Source organism: Pteropus vampyrus, unplaced genomic scaffold (genome assembly GCF_000151845.1).
Source record: "Pteropus vampyrus isolate Shadow unplaced genomic scaffold, Pvam_2.0 Scaffold476, whole genome shotgun sequence".
Lineage (NCBI taxonomy): Eukaryota > Metazoa > Chordata > Mammalia > Chiroptera > Pteropodidae > Pteropus > Pteropus vampyrus.
In genome coordinates, this window is record NW_011889257.1 from 1,147,003 (window position 1) to 1,163,293 (window position 16,291).

The following is a 16,291-nucleotide window of genomic DNA, read 5'->3' on the forward strand; positions in this document are numbered from 1 at the left end:
GAAACAAAGGCCTAGAAAAATTATGAAACTTTCCTATGGTCTCACAGGAGTTTGGAGGGACTGGGATAGAACCTTGGGCTCAGCCTCTTACTCCCAGCTAGCAATGTGTCGTCCCTCATGATAGGAATGTCCACGGGATGCAGTCACTTTGCTTTACTTCAGGGTGTGGCATTGTGGAGAAACTGAGGTTTTCCAAAACTTTTCAAAGGCTTTGTGACAAAGCCAGATGCCAAAGTGGCACTTTAGGCAAGGTCATCTACATTCAGGAGAGGTACTGTCGGCTTACTCCCTAAGCAAGCAAAAACCATGGTGTCCATGGTTGTATTAGTTATCTATTAGTATGTAACAAATTACCCCCAAACTTAGTGACTTAAAAACAACAAACATTATCTCACAGTTTGTGAAGGTCAGAAATCAGGAAGCAGCTTAACTGGATAGTGATGACTTGGGGTCTCTCATGAAGTTTCAGTCAAGATGTCAGCTGGAGCTGCAGCCGTCGATGGCTGGAGGATCCTCTTCCACAGTCACTGAGGTTGACTGGATACCTCAGTTTCACAGCACGTGGGCCTTTCCATGCAGCTGCCCATGTGTCCTTATGACATGACAGCTTTCTTCCCCCAGAGGGAGCGAGCGATAAAGAGAGTCTAATACAAAAGCTAGTCTTTAAATTTTTGAAATTTTTCAGTTACAGTTGACATACATTATATTAGTTTCAGGTGTACAACATGGTGATCAGATGTTTACATACCTTCTGAAGTGATCACCTCGATAACTCTAGTACATAGTTATGACAATATTATTGACTATATTCTATATACTGTACTCTATATCCCCATTCTATATACTGTACTCTATATCCCCGTGACTATTTTTATAACAGGCAATTTGTACTTGTTAGTCCTTTCACCTTTTTCACCCATCCCCCAGACCCCCTCCCACCTTGCGGTGATCAATTTATTCTCTGAATCTATACGTTTGTCTTATTTTGTTGTTTAGATCACTTAGAAAGCTAATATGAAGGTTAAAAGACAAAAGTAGTAAAAACTATAACTACAGGAATAGTTAAGGGATACGCAAGATAAAAAGATGTAAAAGGTGACATCAGAACAAAGTGTCTGGGGTGAGGAGAGTAAAAATGTGGAGCTTTAAAATGTATTCAGATATAAAGGGAAAAAATGAGCTTGAGATCATAGATACAGAGAACAGATTGGTGGTTGCCAGATGCAGGGTGTAGAGAGGTGAATAAAATGGATGAAGGCGGTCAAAAGGTATAAACTTTCAGTTAAAAAATAAATAAGCCTTGGGGATGTAATGTATAGCATCATGACTAGATTTAATACTGTATTACTGTACAGTACATTACTGTATTACCATAATATACATGCTATACATTATATATTTGAAAGTTGCTAAGAGACTAGATCTTAAAAGTTGTATCGTACAAAATTTTGTAATTGTGTATGGTGACAGATGTTAGTCTTGTGGTGATCATTTTGCAATATATACAAATACCAGATCATTATGTTGTACAACTGAAACTTACATGTCAATCATACCTGAATTAAAAAAATAAATGTGAGCATAGACTTTTTTCTCTGTTATTTACTCCTGTGTCCTTAAAGCTTATATTAATGGCAGAACCATACATAGTGTGCTATCACTAAATTTTTGAAAGAATGAGTCTTTGGTCAACTTTCAGATTCTCCATGCCAGGAAAACCCTCCATAGTACTTTGTAATAGACGAAATGTATCTTTTCCGCTTCTATCATGGAAATACCCTATACCGTGCTAACAAAAGAAAAAATCTCCTGTGTATATACACACATGTGCACACATATACAATAGGATATTATTTATATCTACCGCATTTTGTTTATCCATTCACCCACTGGTGGACATTTGGATTGTTTTCACCTTTTGGCTATTGTGAATAATGCTGATGTAAACAGATGTACAAATAACCGTTTAAGTCCCTGCTTTCAATTATTTTGGGTGGATACACAAAAGTGGAATTGCTAAATCATATGGTAATTGTAAGTTTTTTGAGGAACTACCATACTGTTTTTCACAGTTGCTGCACCATTTTATATTCTCACCACATTGCACAAGAGTCCTCATTTCTCTACACCCTCTCTAGTACTTCTTTTTTATGTTTTTATAATAGCCATCCTAATGGCACTGCTAATTTTTAAGGCTGTTTTGATTTGGAGAAAAGAAATATAAAATTCAGTTTGTAGATATGAGTTAGATTTCCCACTTGAGTCTTTTTGACAGTGGTTTCAAAATTTGTCTTCCAACAAACACACAAGTAAAACACGAACAAACATGAAAAGCTTCTTATGAAAGTAGCTAGTTAGAGAGAGTTGGTCATGAGAAAGGGCTCACTTCCTGGCCGGGTAGCTCTGAGCAAATTCCTTGGCCTCTCAGCCATCTCCTAGGGTTGTTGTGAGGATTGAATTATTTCATACATAAATTTCAAGCCCTTTCAGTGCCTGGCAGGCACGTGTCAGGCACTGTGTAAGCAGTAGTTGTTTATTGATCTGGCCACAACCGAAACTCTCCTTGAGTTCCATTGTTTATCAGGGGTCCAAACCAGATGTAACTAGGATATTTTTCATTTCTTTTTGGGCAGATATGCCAGAATATATTTGAAATAATGAAACCTTTAAAGACATTTGTCATGACATTTACTGCCTCCAGAGATGTTAAAACTTCTTAAAAGGGAAAACTTTGTAGGAGGGGAAAATGATTACTTTCATATGGACATGACTATAAACGGGATTATTCTTGGGAGAAAACTTTATAAATGGAAACCTCTTAATACAATAAAAGACTGAATTTAAATACCTTTTCTCCTTGAAAATGCCAAACCAGAACTAGGGTCTTCATTATTTGTTGTATTTCTAAAGTGCTTTTCTTCCCAGGAAGCTCATTACAAACTGTCTCCTGACCTGATTCAATTCAGCTGCTTCACAGGGGAAATCACCCTTCAAAATGCACCAGTAACAGATCAGAGAGCTTGCAAATCGAGACTCACAGTTACTTTGTATGGATATCGTGTTTTATGAAGTACAAAACCATTGTTTATCATTAAGGATTCAAATTATTTCATCCCTTTAGGCAGATCTTCACTTATGAGCTTGAGTCAAACTGTAGTAGACAAGTTGTAGATTCCTTAGAAAGTGGGCTTCTAATGGAAGTTCTGACAATCCATTAACAGCAGGAGGGCTAATGGCTGCCACTAAAAAATATACTTAAAGATTACAGTAACAAAAATACATACTTCAAAGTACATACTAAAAGTTCAAGGATTTTTTTAAATGTTGCTGTTAGTGGTAGACCACCTATTCTTTTGGCATTTGATTTTGTCTCATAATGGCCTTTATACCATTTTTTCCCCTATTTGATTTTGAGGGGAGTTGGTTCTTTTGGCAGAGTTATCAGTACGTTTAATGGAAGGTGCATAATTGGTGTATTTGTAGAATTGTGGAACTTTAAGTCTGGAAATGATCTTAGTAATCAGAAAGTCGTCTGTATTATATCTGCTAGAGGAGACTTCAGATTTTAAAAAGTAATGGCCTACAGGTTATAAAGGGAAAATGAATGTTTGGGGGAATTGATGATGCGCCAGAAGCCTTAATATTTTCTCATCCATGTCATTATAGCAGTGTACTCCAGCGTAATCTCCCTGCCTCAGTTATCTCTTTCTCCCTATCATATTTTTTTAATGATAAAAGTAATATATGTTCATTACAGAACTATTAGAAAGTAAAGAATGAAAAGACAAAAAGTCACCTATAGTTTTATCACCTACAGTCACATCACCCAGAGTTGTCACTGTTCATGTTTTGGGGGTATTGCCCCGATCTTTTCTGTCTACATGTATATATGACCTTTTACAAAACTAGGATCGTGCATAACGTACTGTCTAGTATCAGTTTTACTTTGCAATAGCTCCCGACATTTTCTCATTAAATATTCTTTAAAGACTTGATTTTCATCAGCTGCTTAGTGTAGCCTCTCAGTTGTGTAAGATTTCTCTCACCTATTTAGGAAGTTTCCAGTTTTGTCTGTTATGACACTACAATGAATGTCCATGTGCACAATAAATATTTACTTACATTTCTGATCATTTCCTCGGGAAAAAATTTTTAGACTTTTTTCCAAATTATCCCACAGAAAAGCACTATTTTACCCTTCCACTATAAGTAACATGGGTATGATCTTTTTCCTGAACCTTCATCAACACTGACCATTACAAATTTTAAAAAATCTTGGGAGACTGACATCACCAAGACGGCAACTAGGTCATTCTGATTGCTCCCTCTGACAAGACATTACTGGGAGAATTCTAGAACACATGGGTAAGGCTGAAGCACCACCCTGCACCAAGACAGACTGCATTAGAAGGGTTAGAGGAACAGCTACATGCTAACCAATTGCCCCTACCCCAGGCTGGAATAGCACCATGTCAAGAGGTCTCCCCTGAGCCTATGGTTCCCCTAGTGGGAAAAGAGCCCAAGATAGACATTCAGCTTCATCATTGTAGGTCACTTTTTGGAAGTCCCCTGTCCAGTCTTGCCCCACAGGGATTGCAGGGGAATCTGCAGGACTTGATCACTCGGAATCTCACTGTCAGAAAAGTGGGAAGGGCTGGCAACAACCAGCACTGTGATCTTGGCAGACCAAGTTCCTGCCTGCAGCACTCAAGTAGTAGTCCATACCAGTATATTTGCTCATCTGCAGAGCCAAGTGATGGTGCAGTCTGACCAGGGAACTCAGCAGGGTACAGGTTTGCCTGATTTGGGTACCCAAAGATTTTTATGGCTCTGGAGCCTGGTCTGCCTCTGCCCAGGCGGGGGAGCTGAGTCATAGCCCTGCCCAACCAGGAAGCCTGGCCATAACACCTAGAAATCTGTGTAGCCCACCAACACTCAAGCAGAGTCCTATAGGCAGAGCTGATAGTCTGCAGAGCAAAGCCTGTGGCTCTGTTCAGGCAGGGAACTTGGGGCACAGGTCAACTTGAGTCAAGAACACAAAGAACCTTTCTGGCCTTGGAGCTAGTTCTCCCACTGTGCTGGTGCAGTGAGATTAATTTGTAGCCCTGCCCATTGGTGAATACAACTTTCAGCCCGCCTGACCAAGGAACCTAACCAGAGCACATAGGAAGCTGCGTAGCCTATCCAACAGCCCTGATTTTTATAGTGGCTCTTGAACAGAGAGCACATGCCTCTCCCCATCTACAGAACAAAACCAGTGCCCCTGTATGGTCACGGAATTCAATGCACAGTATTACCTGGTTTGGGTTCCCGAACAAATCATGCAGGCCCTAGGGCTTGTCCTGCTGCCTTACGAGGGCAGAAAAGCTAATTTATAGTCCCACCTACTGCTGAGTATCATACAGAGTCCAGAATCTATTAATCTGGACCAGAGAACCCAGGCAACTGTGGAGCCCATCCCACAGCCTCCCTTGGGCAGGGAACCAAACTAGCAATCTTAAACAGCCGTTCTCAGCCAGTGGCAAACCCTCCCCACCACCAACTTCAGAGCTTGGGCAGTGGCCTTACCCAAAAATAGACCCTGATAGCAAACCCTGCCCAAGGATGTTATCAGCAGAAACATCCAGAAATCCAAAGTGAGCTGACTGGTAAAGAACCATCTCTGCCAAAGTGAACCTGTAAAAGTGTGAAAGAGGAGACTGCTTACTTGAATGTGCAGGTACCAATATAAGGAACCAAGGATCACAAAAAATTATCTGGTGAACATTATGCCGCCAAAGGAAACTAACAAAGCTCCAATAACTGACCTAGAGAAATGGACATCTGTGAACTATCAATTCAAAATAATACTCTTTAAGAAGTTTAGTGAACTGCAAGAACACACAGACAACAGTGAAATTAGGAAAACAATGCATGAACAAAATGAGAACTTGGACAAAGAACCAGAAACCATTAAACACCTGAAATTAATGTTGTATGCCAACCGTAATTGAAAAATAAATTAAAAACAAAACCCCATAAATCCTAGAGCTGACAAATACAATGATTGCACTAAAGAATCCAACAGAGAGCTTCAAAACAAGGCTTAATTATGCAGAAGAAAGAATCAGTGACCTAAGACATTGGACATTTAAAATTATCCAGTCAGAGGAGCAAAAAAGAAAAAAGTGAAAAGGAGTAAAGAAAGCCTACAGGACTTATAGGATACAGTCAAAAGAAACAATGTCCACATTATGGGAATTCCAGAAGGAGACAACAAAGAAAACGAGACAGAAAGTATGTTTAAAGCAATAATGGCTGTAAACTTCCCATACCTAGGGAGAGAACTGGACATCCAGATCTATGTAGTACAGAAGATCCCAGAGAAGTTGAACCCAAATAGGGCTACACTGAGACACATTATAATTAAATCATCAATGACTAAAAGAATTGTGAAAGAAGAGAAAAGAAGGTTATATACAAGGGAACTCTAAGACTATTGATAGATTTGTCAACAGAAACATTTCAGGCCAGGAGAGAATGGAATGATTTCAAAATATTGGGGAGGGGGACTGTTGACCAAGAATTCTATACCTGGCAAAGCCGTCTTCAGAAATGAAGGCGAACTAAAGACTTTTCTGAACAAACAAAAGCTGAGGGAGTTTATCACCACTAGACCTGCCTTACAAGAAATGCTAAATGGAGTTCTTTGAGTAAAAACATAAGAACATAAGAAGGTATACACTTGTTATATAAATAACAAGTGCTCGTGAGGATGTGGAGAAAAGGGAACCCTCCTACACTGTTGGTTGGATTGTAAATTGGTGCAATCACTGTGGAAAACCGTATGGAGATTCCTCAAAAAATGAGTAGTAGAGCTGCCATGCAACTTAGGAATTCCACCTCTGGGTATTTTTCTGAAGAAAACAAAAACAGTAATTTGGAAAGATATATGAACCCTTATGTTCATTGTAGCATTACTTACAGTAGCCAAGATATGGAAGCGACATGGATGTCCATCGATCAATGAATGGATATGTGTGTGTATATGAATATTACTCAGCAATAAAAAAGAATGAAATCTTGCCATTTGCAACCACATGGATGGACCTAGAGGGTGTTATGCTAAGCGAAATAAGTTAGAGGACGACTATTATATGAGTTCACTTATATGTGGAATCTAAAAAACAAATAAACAAAACAGAAACCGACCTCTAGATATAAAGAACAAGCTGATGGTTGCCAGAGTGGATAGAGGTGGTAGAGGATGGGGAAAAAAGTATACACAGTACACTAAAGGTTGGGCTGTTACATGCTGCAAAAAATATGAATGTGACTGCTCTGGTATTAGATGCACTGGTATATATTTCATCTTCCTTAGAAGGTTATTCTTGGGAGCCAGACCTGCTGCAATGGTAATGAGATTCAGGCTGTCAGGATATTTTTAATAGATAGCAAATGACCAGGGTTGGAGACGAATTAGCATTTCTTAGATGAGAAGGTACCTCTTTATGCCACTAATTCCAATGCAAAGTAATTCCACCATCCTTTTCCTAAAAAGAAGGCATTGTAAATTGGGGGGTGGAGGCGGGGTTAAAGCTTCAAGGATTTATCAATGAGCTGGATGGGCTAAAATGTCTTCCAAGTTTCTAGGCTGGGTTTTGTTTAGCCTGAGCTTCTCAAATGGGTCACTAGTGACTTTTAGTTAGATAATGTTATATAGGCCTAGATTACAATAAGCTCTAGACCTCAGTCATAATCTTTAAGCTCTCCACTGATAAAAGTGAAAACATTTTCAATTACAACCCTGAATCCTCCCCTTCATCTTTCTCAAAAAAAAATAAAAGTAGCATAAAACTCACTGATAACGGTGAATATATAGTCAAATTTAGCTTCTGTAATATGGTAATAGTGATACACTTACAACTAAATTAAAAGTTAGAAAACAAATGTAGAAAAATAACTAGAACTACAAATAATCTATTATTGTTTACACAATAAAAAATATGTTAACTAACATCAATAACCTAAAATGTGAGGCAGAGAAGTGAAAGCATAAAGTTTAGGAATTCCATTGAAGTGATTATCAGTTTAAAATAGGGTGTTAAGATGTACGATGTAAGCCTCATGATATCCACAGGGGAAAACCTGTAGTAATTACACAAAAGAACATAACAAGTCAAAACATGCTAATACCAAAGGACATCAACACACAGAAAAAGACAGGAGGGTATGAAACAAAGAATAATGGATCTATAAAAGAACCATAAGACAATTAACAAAATGGCAATAGTAAGTCCTTACCTACCAATAATTACTATAAATGTAAATTCTCCAATCAAAAAGACATAGATTGGCTGAATGGATTTAAAAAACAAGATCCAATGATGTGTTGCCCACAAGAGAGCACTTTAGCCTTAAAGACATACATAGACTGAGAGTGAACGGATGGAAAAAGATATTTTAAGCAAATATCCCCCAACATAGAAATAGCTATACTTATATAGATAGTATACTGGTGACACACCAGAAAAAAAAAATGGACTTAAAAATGGTAAAAACAAACAAACAAACAAAAACAAAGAAGGTCATATAATGAAGAGGTCAATCAATCAAGAAGGTTTAAACCTTCTTGTTAGACCTTTTTGATTGATTGACCTCTTCATTATATAATGACCTTCAGCACCCAGATATATTAAGCAAAAACTAACAGAGCTAAAAGGAGAAATAAACAGCAATAAGAGTCGGGGACTCTAATTCCCCACTCTTAACAATGGATATATCATCCAGACAGGGAATCAATAAGGAAACAGTAGATTTGAATAACTCTATAGACCAAATAGACCTAACAGAGATACAGATAATTCTATCTGACAACAGCAGAATACACATTCTTCTCAAGCATACATAGAACATTTTCTAGGATAGACCACATGTTATATCGCAAAACAAGTCTTAGCAAATTCAAGAAAACTAAAAGTATACGATGCATCTTCTCTGACCACAATGGTATGAAACTAAAAATCAAGAACAGGAAAATTGGAAAATTCACGAATACATGAAAATTAAACAATCTTCTGAACAACCAATGGATCAAATAAATTAAAGGGGAATCAAAAATCTCCCAGTGAAAAAAACCCCAAGAACAGATGGCTTCACTGGTGAATTTTACCAAACATTGAAGGATTAATGCCAGTCCTTCTCAATCTCTTCTAAAAAAAAAAAATCACAGAGAGAACACTCTCAAACTCATTTTATGAGGCTAGCATTACCCTAATACAAAGCCAGAAAATGACGCTGAAAAGAAAACTACAGGTCAATATCCCTGATGAATAGAGAGGCAAAAATTCTCAATAAAATACTAGCAAACCAAATTCAGCAGCACATTAAAAAGAGCATTCTTATCCCTGGGATGCAAGGATGGTTCAACAGACAAAGTCAATGGGATACATCACATTAATAGAAGAGATCATATCTCAATAGACATAGAAAAGGCATCTGACAAAATTCAACATCCACTCATGATGAAAACTCTTAAGCTAGGTACAGAAGGAACATACCTCAACATAGTAAAGGCCATATACGACAAGGCCACAGCTGACATACTCAATGATGAAAATCTGAAAGCCTTTCCCCTAAGATGAGGAACAAGACAAGGGTGCCCATTCTCACCACTTCTATTCAATGTAATACTGAAAGTCCTAGCCAGAGCTATCAGACAAGAAAAAAATGCAAAGCATTAGAAAGGAAGTAAAATTGTCTCTTTTTGCAGATGACATGATTTTATATCTAGAAAATCCTAAAGACTCCACACAAAAACTGTTAGATCTAATCAACGAATTCAGAAAACTTGCAGGTTACAAAATTAATACAAAAATCAGTTGAATTTTACACGTTAAGAGTGAATTATCTGAAAAAGAAACAATCCCAGTTACATTGGCATCAAAACAATAAAATACTTAGGAATAAATATAACCCAGGAAGTAAAGGACCTAGACACTGAAAACTATGACACTGATGAAAAAAATTGAAGAAAACACAAATAAATGGAAAGGTATCCTGTGTTCATGGATTGGAAGAACTAATATTGTTAAAATGCCCATATGACCCAAAGTCATCTATAGATTCAACGAAATTCCTACCAAGATTCCAATGGCATATTTTTACGGAAATAGAAAAAAACAATTCTCAAATTTATGTGGTACCACGAAAGACTCCAAATAGCCAAAGCAATCCTGAGGAAAAAAAAAAAAGAAAAAGGGAGGTATCATATTTCCTGATTTCAAGCAACATTTATTATAAAGTTATAGTAATCAAAACAGTATGGTACTGGCATAAAGATACATAGACCAATGGGACAGAATTGAGAGCTCAGAAATAAACCCATGCAAGGGAGCCAAGAATACTCAATGGAGAAAAGACAAATGGTGCTGGGAAAATTGGATATTCACATGTAAAAGTGAGTCTTACACTCATAAAAATTAACTTGAAATGGATTAAGGATTTCAATGTAAGACCAGAAACCATAAAACTCCTAGAAGAAAACATAGGAGAAAACTTCCTTGGCATGGGTATTGGTGATGATTTTTTGGTTACAACACTTAAAACACGAGCAACAAAATAACAGGTAAGACAACATCAAATATAAAAAGCTTTGGCACAGGAAAAGAAACAAATCAACAACATGAAAAGAACCTACAGAATGGGACAAATACTTGCAAACCATGCATCTAATAAAGGGTTAATATCCAAAATATGTAAACTCATACAACTCAATAGCAAAAAAAATCCTCAACGCAGTTTAAAAATGGGACCGAATACACATTTTTTCAAAGATGATCTACAAAGAGCCTATAGTTACATGAAAAGATACTCAACATCACTAAGCAACAGGGAAATGCAAATCAAAACCGTAATGAGATATCACCTCACCCTGTTAGAATTGCTGTCATCAAAAAGACAAGAGATAAATGCTGGTGAGGATGTGAACAGGGAACCTCATGTACTGTTGGCGGGATTGTAAACTGGTGCAGCCACTATAGAGAACAGTATGGAGGTTCCTCAAAAAGTTAAAAATAGAACTACCATAAGATTCAGCAATTCTGCTTCTGGGAATATATCCAAAGGAATCAAAATCATTATCTCAAACAGATATCTGCACCCCCATGTTCGTAGTGGCATTATTTACAATAGCCAAGACTTGGAAACCACCTGTTTCTATTCATGGATAAAGGTGGTGTGATATATACATATGTGTGTGTATATATAGATGTACATATACACAGTGGAATACTGCTCAGCCATAAAAAAGGAGTCTTGCCACTTGTGAACCACATGGATGGATCTCGAGGGAATCATGCTAAATGAAATAAGTCAGACAGGGAAAGATATACTATATGATCTCACTTATGTGAAATCTGAAAAAAAAAATCTCATGGATAAAGAGATCAGATTTGTGGTTTTAAGAGCCAGGGTGTGGGGGGCGGGGGAAGTTGGATGAAGGTGGCTAACCGGTATAAAATTCCAGTTATAAGTCCTGAGGATGTAATGTGCAACCGAGGACTGTCGTTAACACTGCTGTGTGGGATATATGAAAGTTAAGAGTAAATACTAAGAGTTCTCACGAGGGAATTTTTTTCTGTTTTGGTATGTATATGAGATGATGGATATAAAACTTGTGGTAATCATTTCATAATATATGTAAGTAAAATCATTATGCTGTAGACCTTAAAGTTATAAAGTGCTATATGTCAACCGTATCTCAATAAAACTGGGAAAAAATTTAAATTGGGAAGATGTCAAAATCTTTAACAAATCAGATATATTAAAATCTCACTTCAGTCATTTTGCATTTGTTTGATTACTAGTAATACTGAACATTTTTTATGGTTCATTTTTCTCCTGTTAATTGCCTGTATATGCCATATGCTCGCTTTTCTATGAAGGTTTTTACTTTTTGATTTTTAAGTTTTGTTTTATACTAAGAGCCATAATTTATAGTTAAATGTTGCAAAAAAAATTTTTTTTTACCTATTTCATGGTGGCTTTTTTGAGATACAAAAGTGTTTATATAGCCAGACATCAATATTTTTCTTCTATGGTTTTTTTCCTTGCTTTTATGCTTACACACAAAGATATTTCTAAAACACCAATCTGATCATACTTCTTCCTTAATTAAAATCTTCCAGGGGCTTTTAGAGGAAAAAATCCAGCCTCCTTCTGGTGCTCTAGCCTCAGGCTACTGCCACCCAACAGACACTTGGGCTTCTGGTCACACCAAGCAGTCATACCGAGTACTCTCTACTTAGCTCCCTCTACTTGGACACCGAGCCCTCCACCAGCTCATGGGCTCCCTCCCCACCTAACCCCCTTTTCCCATGTTTCACTGAAGCCCCAGCTTTGACATGACCACCTCCTGTACAGCATCTGGTCCCCAGGGAGCTCAGTGCTTTGTAAAATGAATAATTCAAACAACGGGCAAAGTCTAAAATGACTAATAGGAGAATTGGCTCTCAGGATCAGTTTAGGATCAAAAGATTGGACAGAGCTGCTAGGGACTGAGTCTCAGTGATGAGCAATGGAAAGAAACAGAGGGCAGAGAGCTCAGGCAGCCTGGGCAGGGCGTTCAGAAATGGATGGAATGGAGTCGGGGGGCGGGGGTTGTGCCACAGGCAAAGAGCAGAAGGTCAGATTGCTTGGCAGCTCTGGGAGGCTGGTGCCCAGGGGCTCAGGGCCAGGACCAGGCTCCCCAGAAGACGAAGGGCAGTGTCAGGGAAAGGTTTGGTCCTGAAAGCACCAAGCAACAGTCACCTGAAGTCCCAGACTAGAAGATCTATCTTACCACTCAAACCTCTTACACCTGCACAGTCCCCTGCACCAGCAAATGTCATCGCCTGCTCTCCAGTTTCACAGGCCAGAAACTGGAATCAGTCCATTCCTCTTCTTTCTCCCACATCCCACATCCCATCTGTCAGTGAGTCCTGTTGGCTCTGCCCTCAAAATGTAGACAAACCACATACTGCATGATTCCAGTTAGATGACATTCTGGAGAAGCCAAAATTGTAGGGACAGAAATCAGATCTGTTGCCAGAGGCTAAGGCAGGGGGTGCAGGGGTGACTAGGAAGGGTCCTAAGGGAATTGGGTGGCTGCTAGAACATTCCAATAATTTGATCGTGGCGGTAATCACACAGCTGTCAGCATTTATTAGTTTTATTACTTAAAACTAAAATCGCTCTTTTTAGTTTTAAGTAAATTATATCTTAACAACAACTACGGGGGAAAAAAAACATACTCTAACCATTTCTCACCATCCTCTTGGCCATCACCCTGGTCCGGGGCACCATCATGGTCTTGGATTCTTATTGCTGTGGCCTCTCCGCTGTCCTCACTGCTCCTGTCCTCACTTCGCTGTAGTCTATTTGTAGCACAGCAGCCTGACTGGTCCTTTTAAACCAAAAGTCAGTTTGTCCCCCTTTTGCTTAGAACTCCAGAGGTAAAAGACTTCTGCAGAGTGTAGGCCAAAATTCTCACATGGCCACCAAGATCCTACATGACGCAGTCCTTTTTTTACTCTTCTGGTGACCTCCTTCTAACCGCGCCCCCCCATAAGCCCCTCCTCACGTAGGTGACTTCACTCTAGCCACTGTGTCCTTGCTCCTTGAATGTGAACTGCATACTCCCTTGGGGTTCTGTCCGGAATGTGCTTCCCCCTAATTTCCATTCATGTAGTCCCCTCCCTCATCTCTTTCAAGTCTTTGCTCAAATAGCACCTTCTCGGTGAGGCCTTCTCCGACTACCCTATTTATAATTGCACCCACTTGTCCCCCAGCCCACACCCCTCTTTTTTATTTGCTATCCTCTCATTCTGTCTTTTTCACAGACTGTAGTTCCATCTGACATACCACATATCGTTCATTTTGTTTATTGTGTGATTCCTCTTTACATCCGTGAGGACAGGATTCTTGATTTATTTCCTGCTACCCTTCTGGTACTTAGGGCAACTATTTGCCTGGTCAATAATAGACACTCAAATTTTGTAGGTGGAGGAAAAGAAGGCATCAAGAGTGCCGGGAACCAGCAGTGATGGCACTCTTGTGTGTCAGCAACGCACTCTGCCTCAGTGTCACTCGGCTCCTCCCCAGAGAATCTTGGACAATGTGGGCTGAAGTACAAGTCTGTGTTTGTGGGCATAGGCGTTTGGGGGGTGGGGGGTGGTAGCTCTCCTTCTTGCCTTTCCTTTCTGTTTCACTGCCGTCTCAGATGCTCACTAACAGATACCTTCTCTCAAATTTCTCTCTAGAAGCAGATGTTCCAGGAGAGGAGTAGCCGAATGCTGCAGGCCTTGTCCCCGAAGCAGAGCCCTATGAGCAGCCCCACCAGGAGCCGGTCCCCTTCCCGCTCCCCGTCGCCCACCTTCGCATGGCTCCCAATCAAAACCTCACCCCCTTCCTCACCCAAAGCGGCCTCAGCCTCCATCAGCAGCCTGAGTGAGGTGGACGAGGATGAGAAGTAAAGGCTGCTGGTAGACAACAGCCGCACCACACAGGCTGGGGAGGAGGGTGGGGTCGCTGAGGATGCCTGGGTGGTGTTTGAAGGGTAATAGTCGCAGGAGCTGCAGCTCAGCAGGAAGACCCTGAGCTCTGCTAAAGGAAGGCCTCGGGACCAGCTCTCCCTCCATCTCCATTCAGCCTAAGACTTGGGCTCTGCATGGAGGTTTCCAGCCAGACAACCTATACAAACCTTCTTAGAGTCATCTAGAATCAATCTACTTTAAACTTGCTAAGGAAAGATGCAGAACCACCCCCCCCCATTAGACTTGCACCAAGTGAGGTGTCTTCTACTCTAGTCCTTAACACCTACCCCTACCAAGTGCACCCCCTGTGGAAGCGGCTATTCCCTCGACCTGCTACTTCCAGCTCCTAAGGCCCTGCACGTTGCTTCCTAGCACCCAAGCTCTGCCAAAGTTGTCTCCAATAAAAATAGTTGCATTAGAAGCGAATTTCAACCTAAGTTTAGCCACTGAGACCTGATACTGCAGCACATCAATTCTTTCTAGTTCCAGGAACATGGCGCATAGACAAAGCCTTGCTTTAGGCCAGATGTATTAAAGATCGTCTAGTGTGACTCTTAACTTCTTTATCAAAGGACAGTTTTGTCAAGGAGAGAGAGCCACATAAGGCCTAATGTGCTCCTGGTTGTATTTTTTCATCAGTGGTTTGACTTGTTTTCCAAAAATTACCTTAATCTGTGGAAAATGCAACAACAACAAAAAAACATGCTATCGAGGAAAAAAAGAGGAGCTGCTTTGCTTTGGCTCCAAATTTAGCAGATGATAGATATCTCCTGAAACTTCTCTTTAGAGGATGCTATTATGGAATGGCTTTCCCCATTTCTGACCACTTAACAATTTCATAGACCTCAAGTAACAGTTCGATGTACCAAACCACATAGTATACCAATAGGGGGTGCTACCTGCACACATCTTTTCTATGTACACTCTAAACATGCCATCCAGGGTATAGATCGTATGCAATATGAAAATATGGTGGTGGCATTTTACAATATACTCTCCTGCTCTCTCCCTAATAACCCCGTTGAAATCCTTGATCTCAAGGATTATCTGGTTCCTTTGTGACTTGGGAACTTTGTCGAAAGCTCATTCTGGATTTCTGTAGAAAGGCTTGTACCAACCAGGAAAATTAGTATGTTGTTCTCACGGCCTGTCATATTTTGGGGCGAAGGGAGGCTCTGAAGAGTTTCACATAGCACTATGGGAACCTCAGTTCTGAGCTCAGCATCTGAATGGTCTGGGGAGTATTATAGTTATCCCTGGCCCTCAGTTTGCCAAATGAGATGCAGACCTGGAGCATTCCTGCTGACCTGTTTGAAGTTACTATCCCCTCATCACAGGTAGGAAGTGAGCAGGTAGAGTCAAGGTGTAGAACCACACTCTTTGGTAGAAGAGGCATTGCCTGGCTGTCCCGGTAAAGCCAGAGACAGAACTGGGGACTGACTGAGCAGTGACCCAAACCAGCAACTTGTGGGCAGAGCCCAGCATCTCTTGTGACAAAAACACCCCTTTCCTAGGGCCTTGGGAACCAGCCTTCTGGGTGACAAGTGGAGCAACCAGTGAAGGAAGGTGGCATGTCTTTCTCCCCTAGTGTTGGGGGTCAAACTACCTCCCTGCCCACCTGGAGATGAGTGGTGTTTATTATGAAGCTAAGCTGGCTTGGAACCCCCTTGTTTATGGCACTTCCTCCAGAATTCTGTTGAGCATTCATGTGGGACAGAGCTGGCAGTAACATGGCATAT

The 16,291-nt window shown here is 40.0% G+C and overlaps 1 protein-coding gene across 3 annotated transcripts in view; it reads left to right on the forward strand.

The window, feature by feature from the left end:
- Positions 1-14,973, forward strand: part of PCYT1B (phosphate cytidylyltransferase 1, choline, beta) — a 79,470-nt gene extending 64,497 nt beyond the window's left edge. For all 3 annotated transcript variants that reach the window (XM_011382451.2, XM_011382452.2, XM_023524573.1), the window contains exon 8: positions 14,280-14,973. In XM_011382451.2, the coding sequence (XP_011380753.1) occupies positions 14,280-14,492 (213 nt within the window). In that variant the 3' untranslated portion in view covers positions 14,493-14,973. The remainder of the gene's footprint in view (positions 1-14,279) is intronic.
- The last annotated feature ends 1,318 nt before the right edge of the window (positions 14,974-16,291 follow it).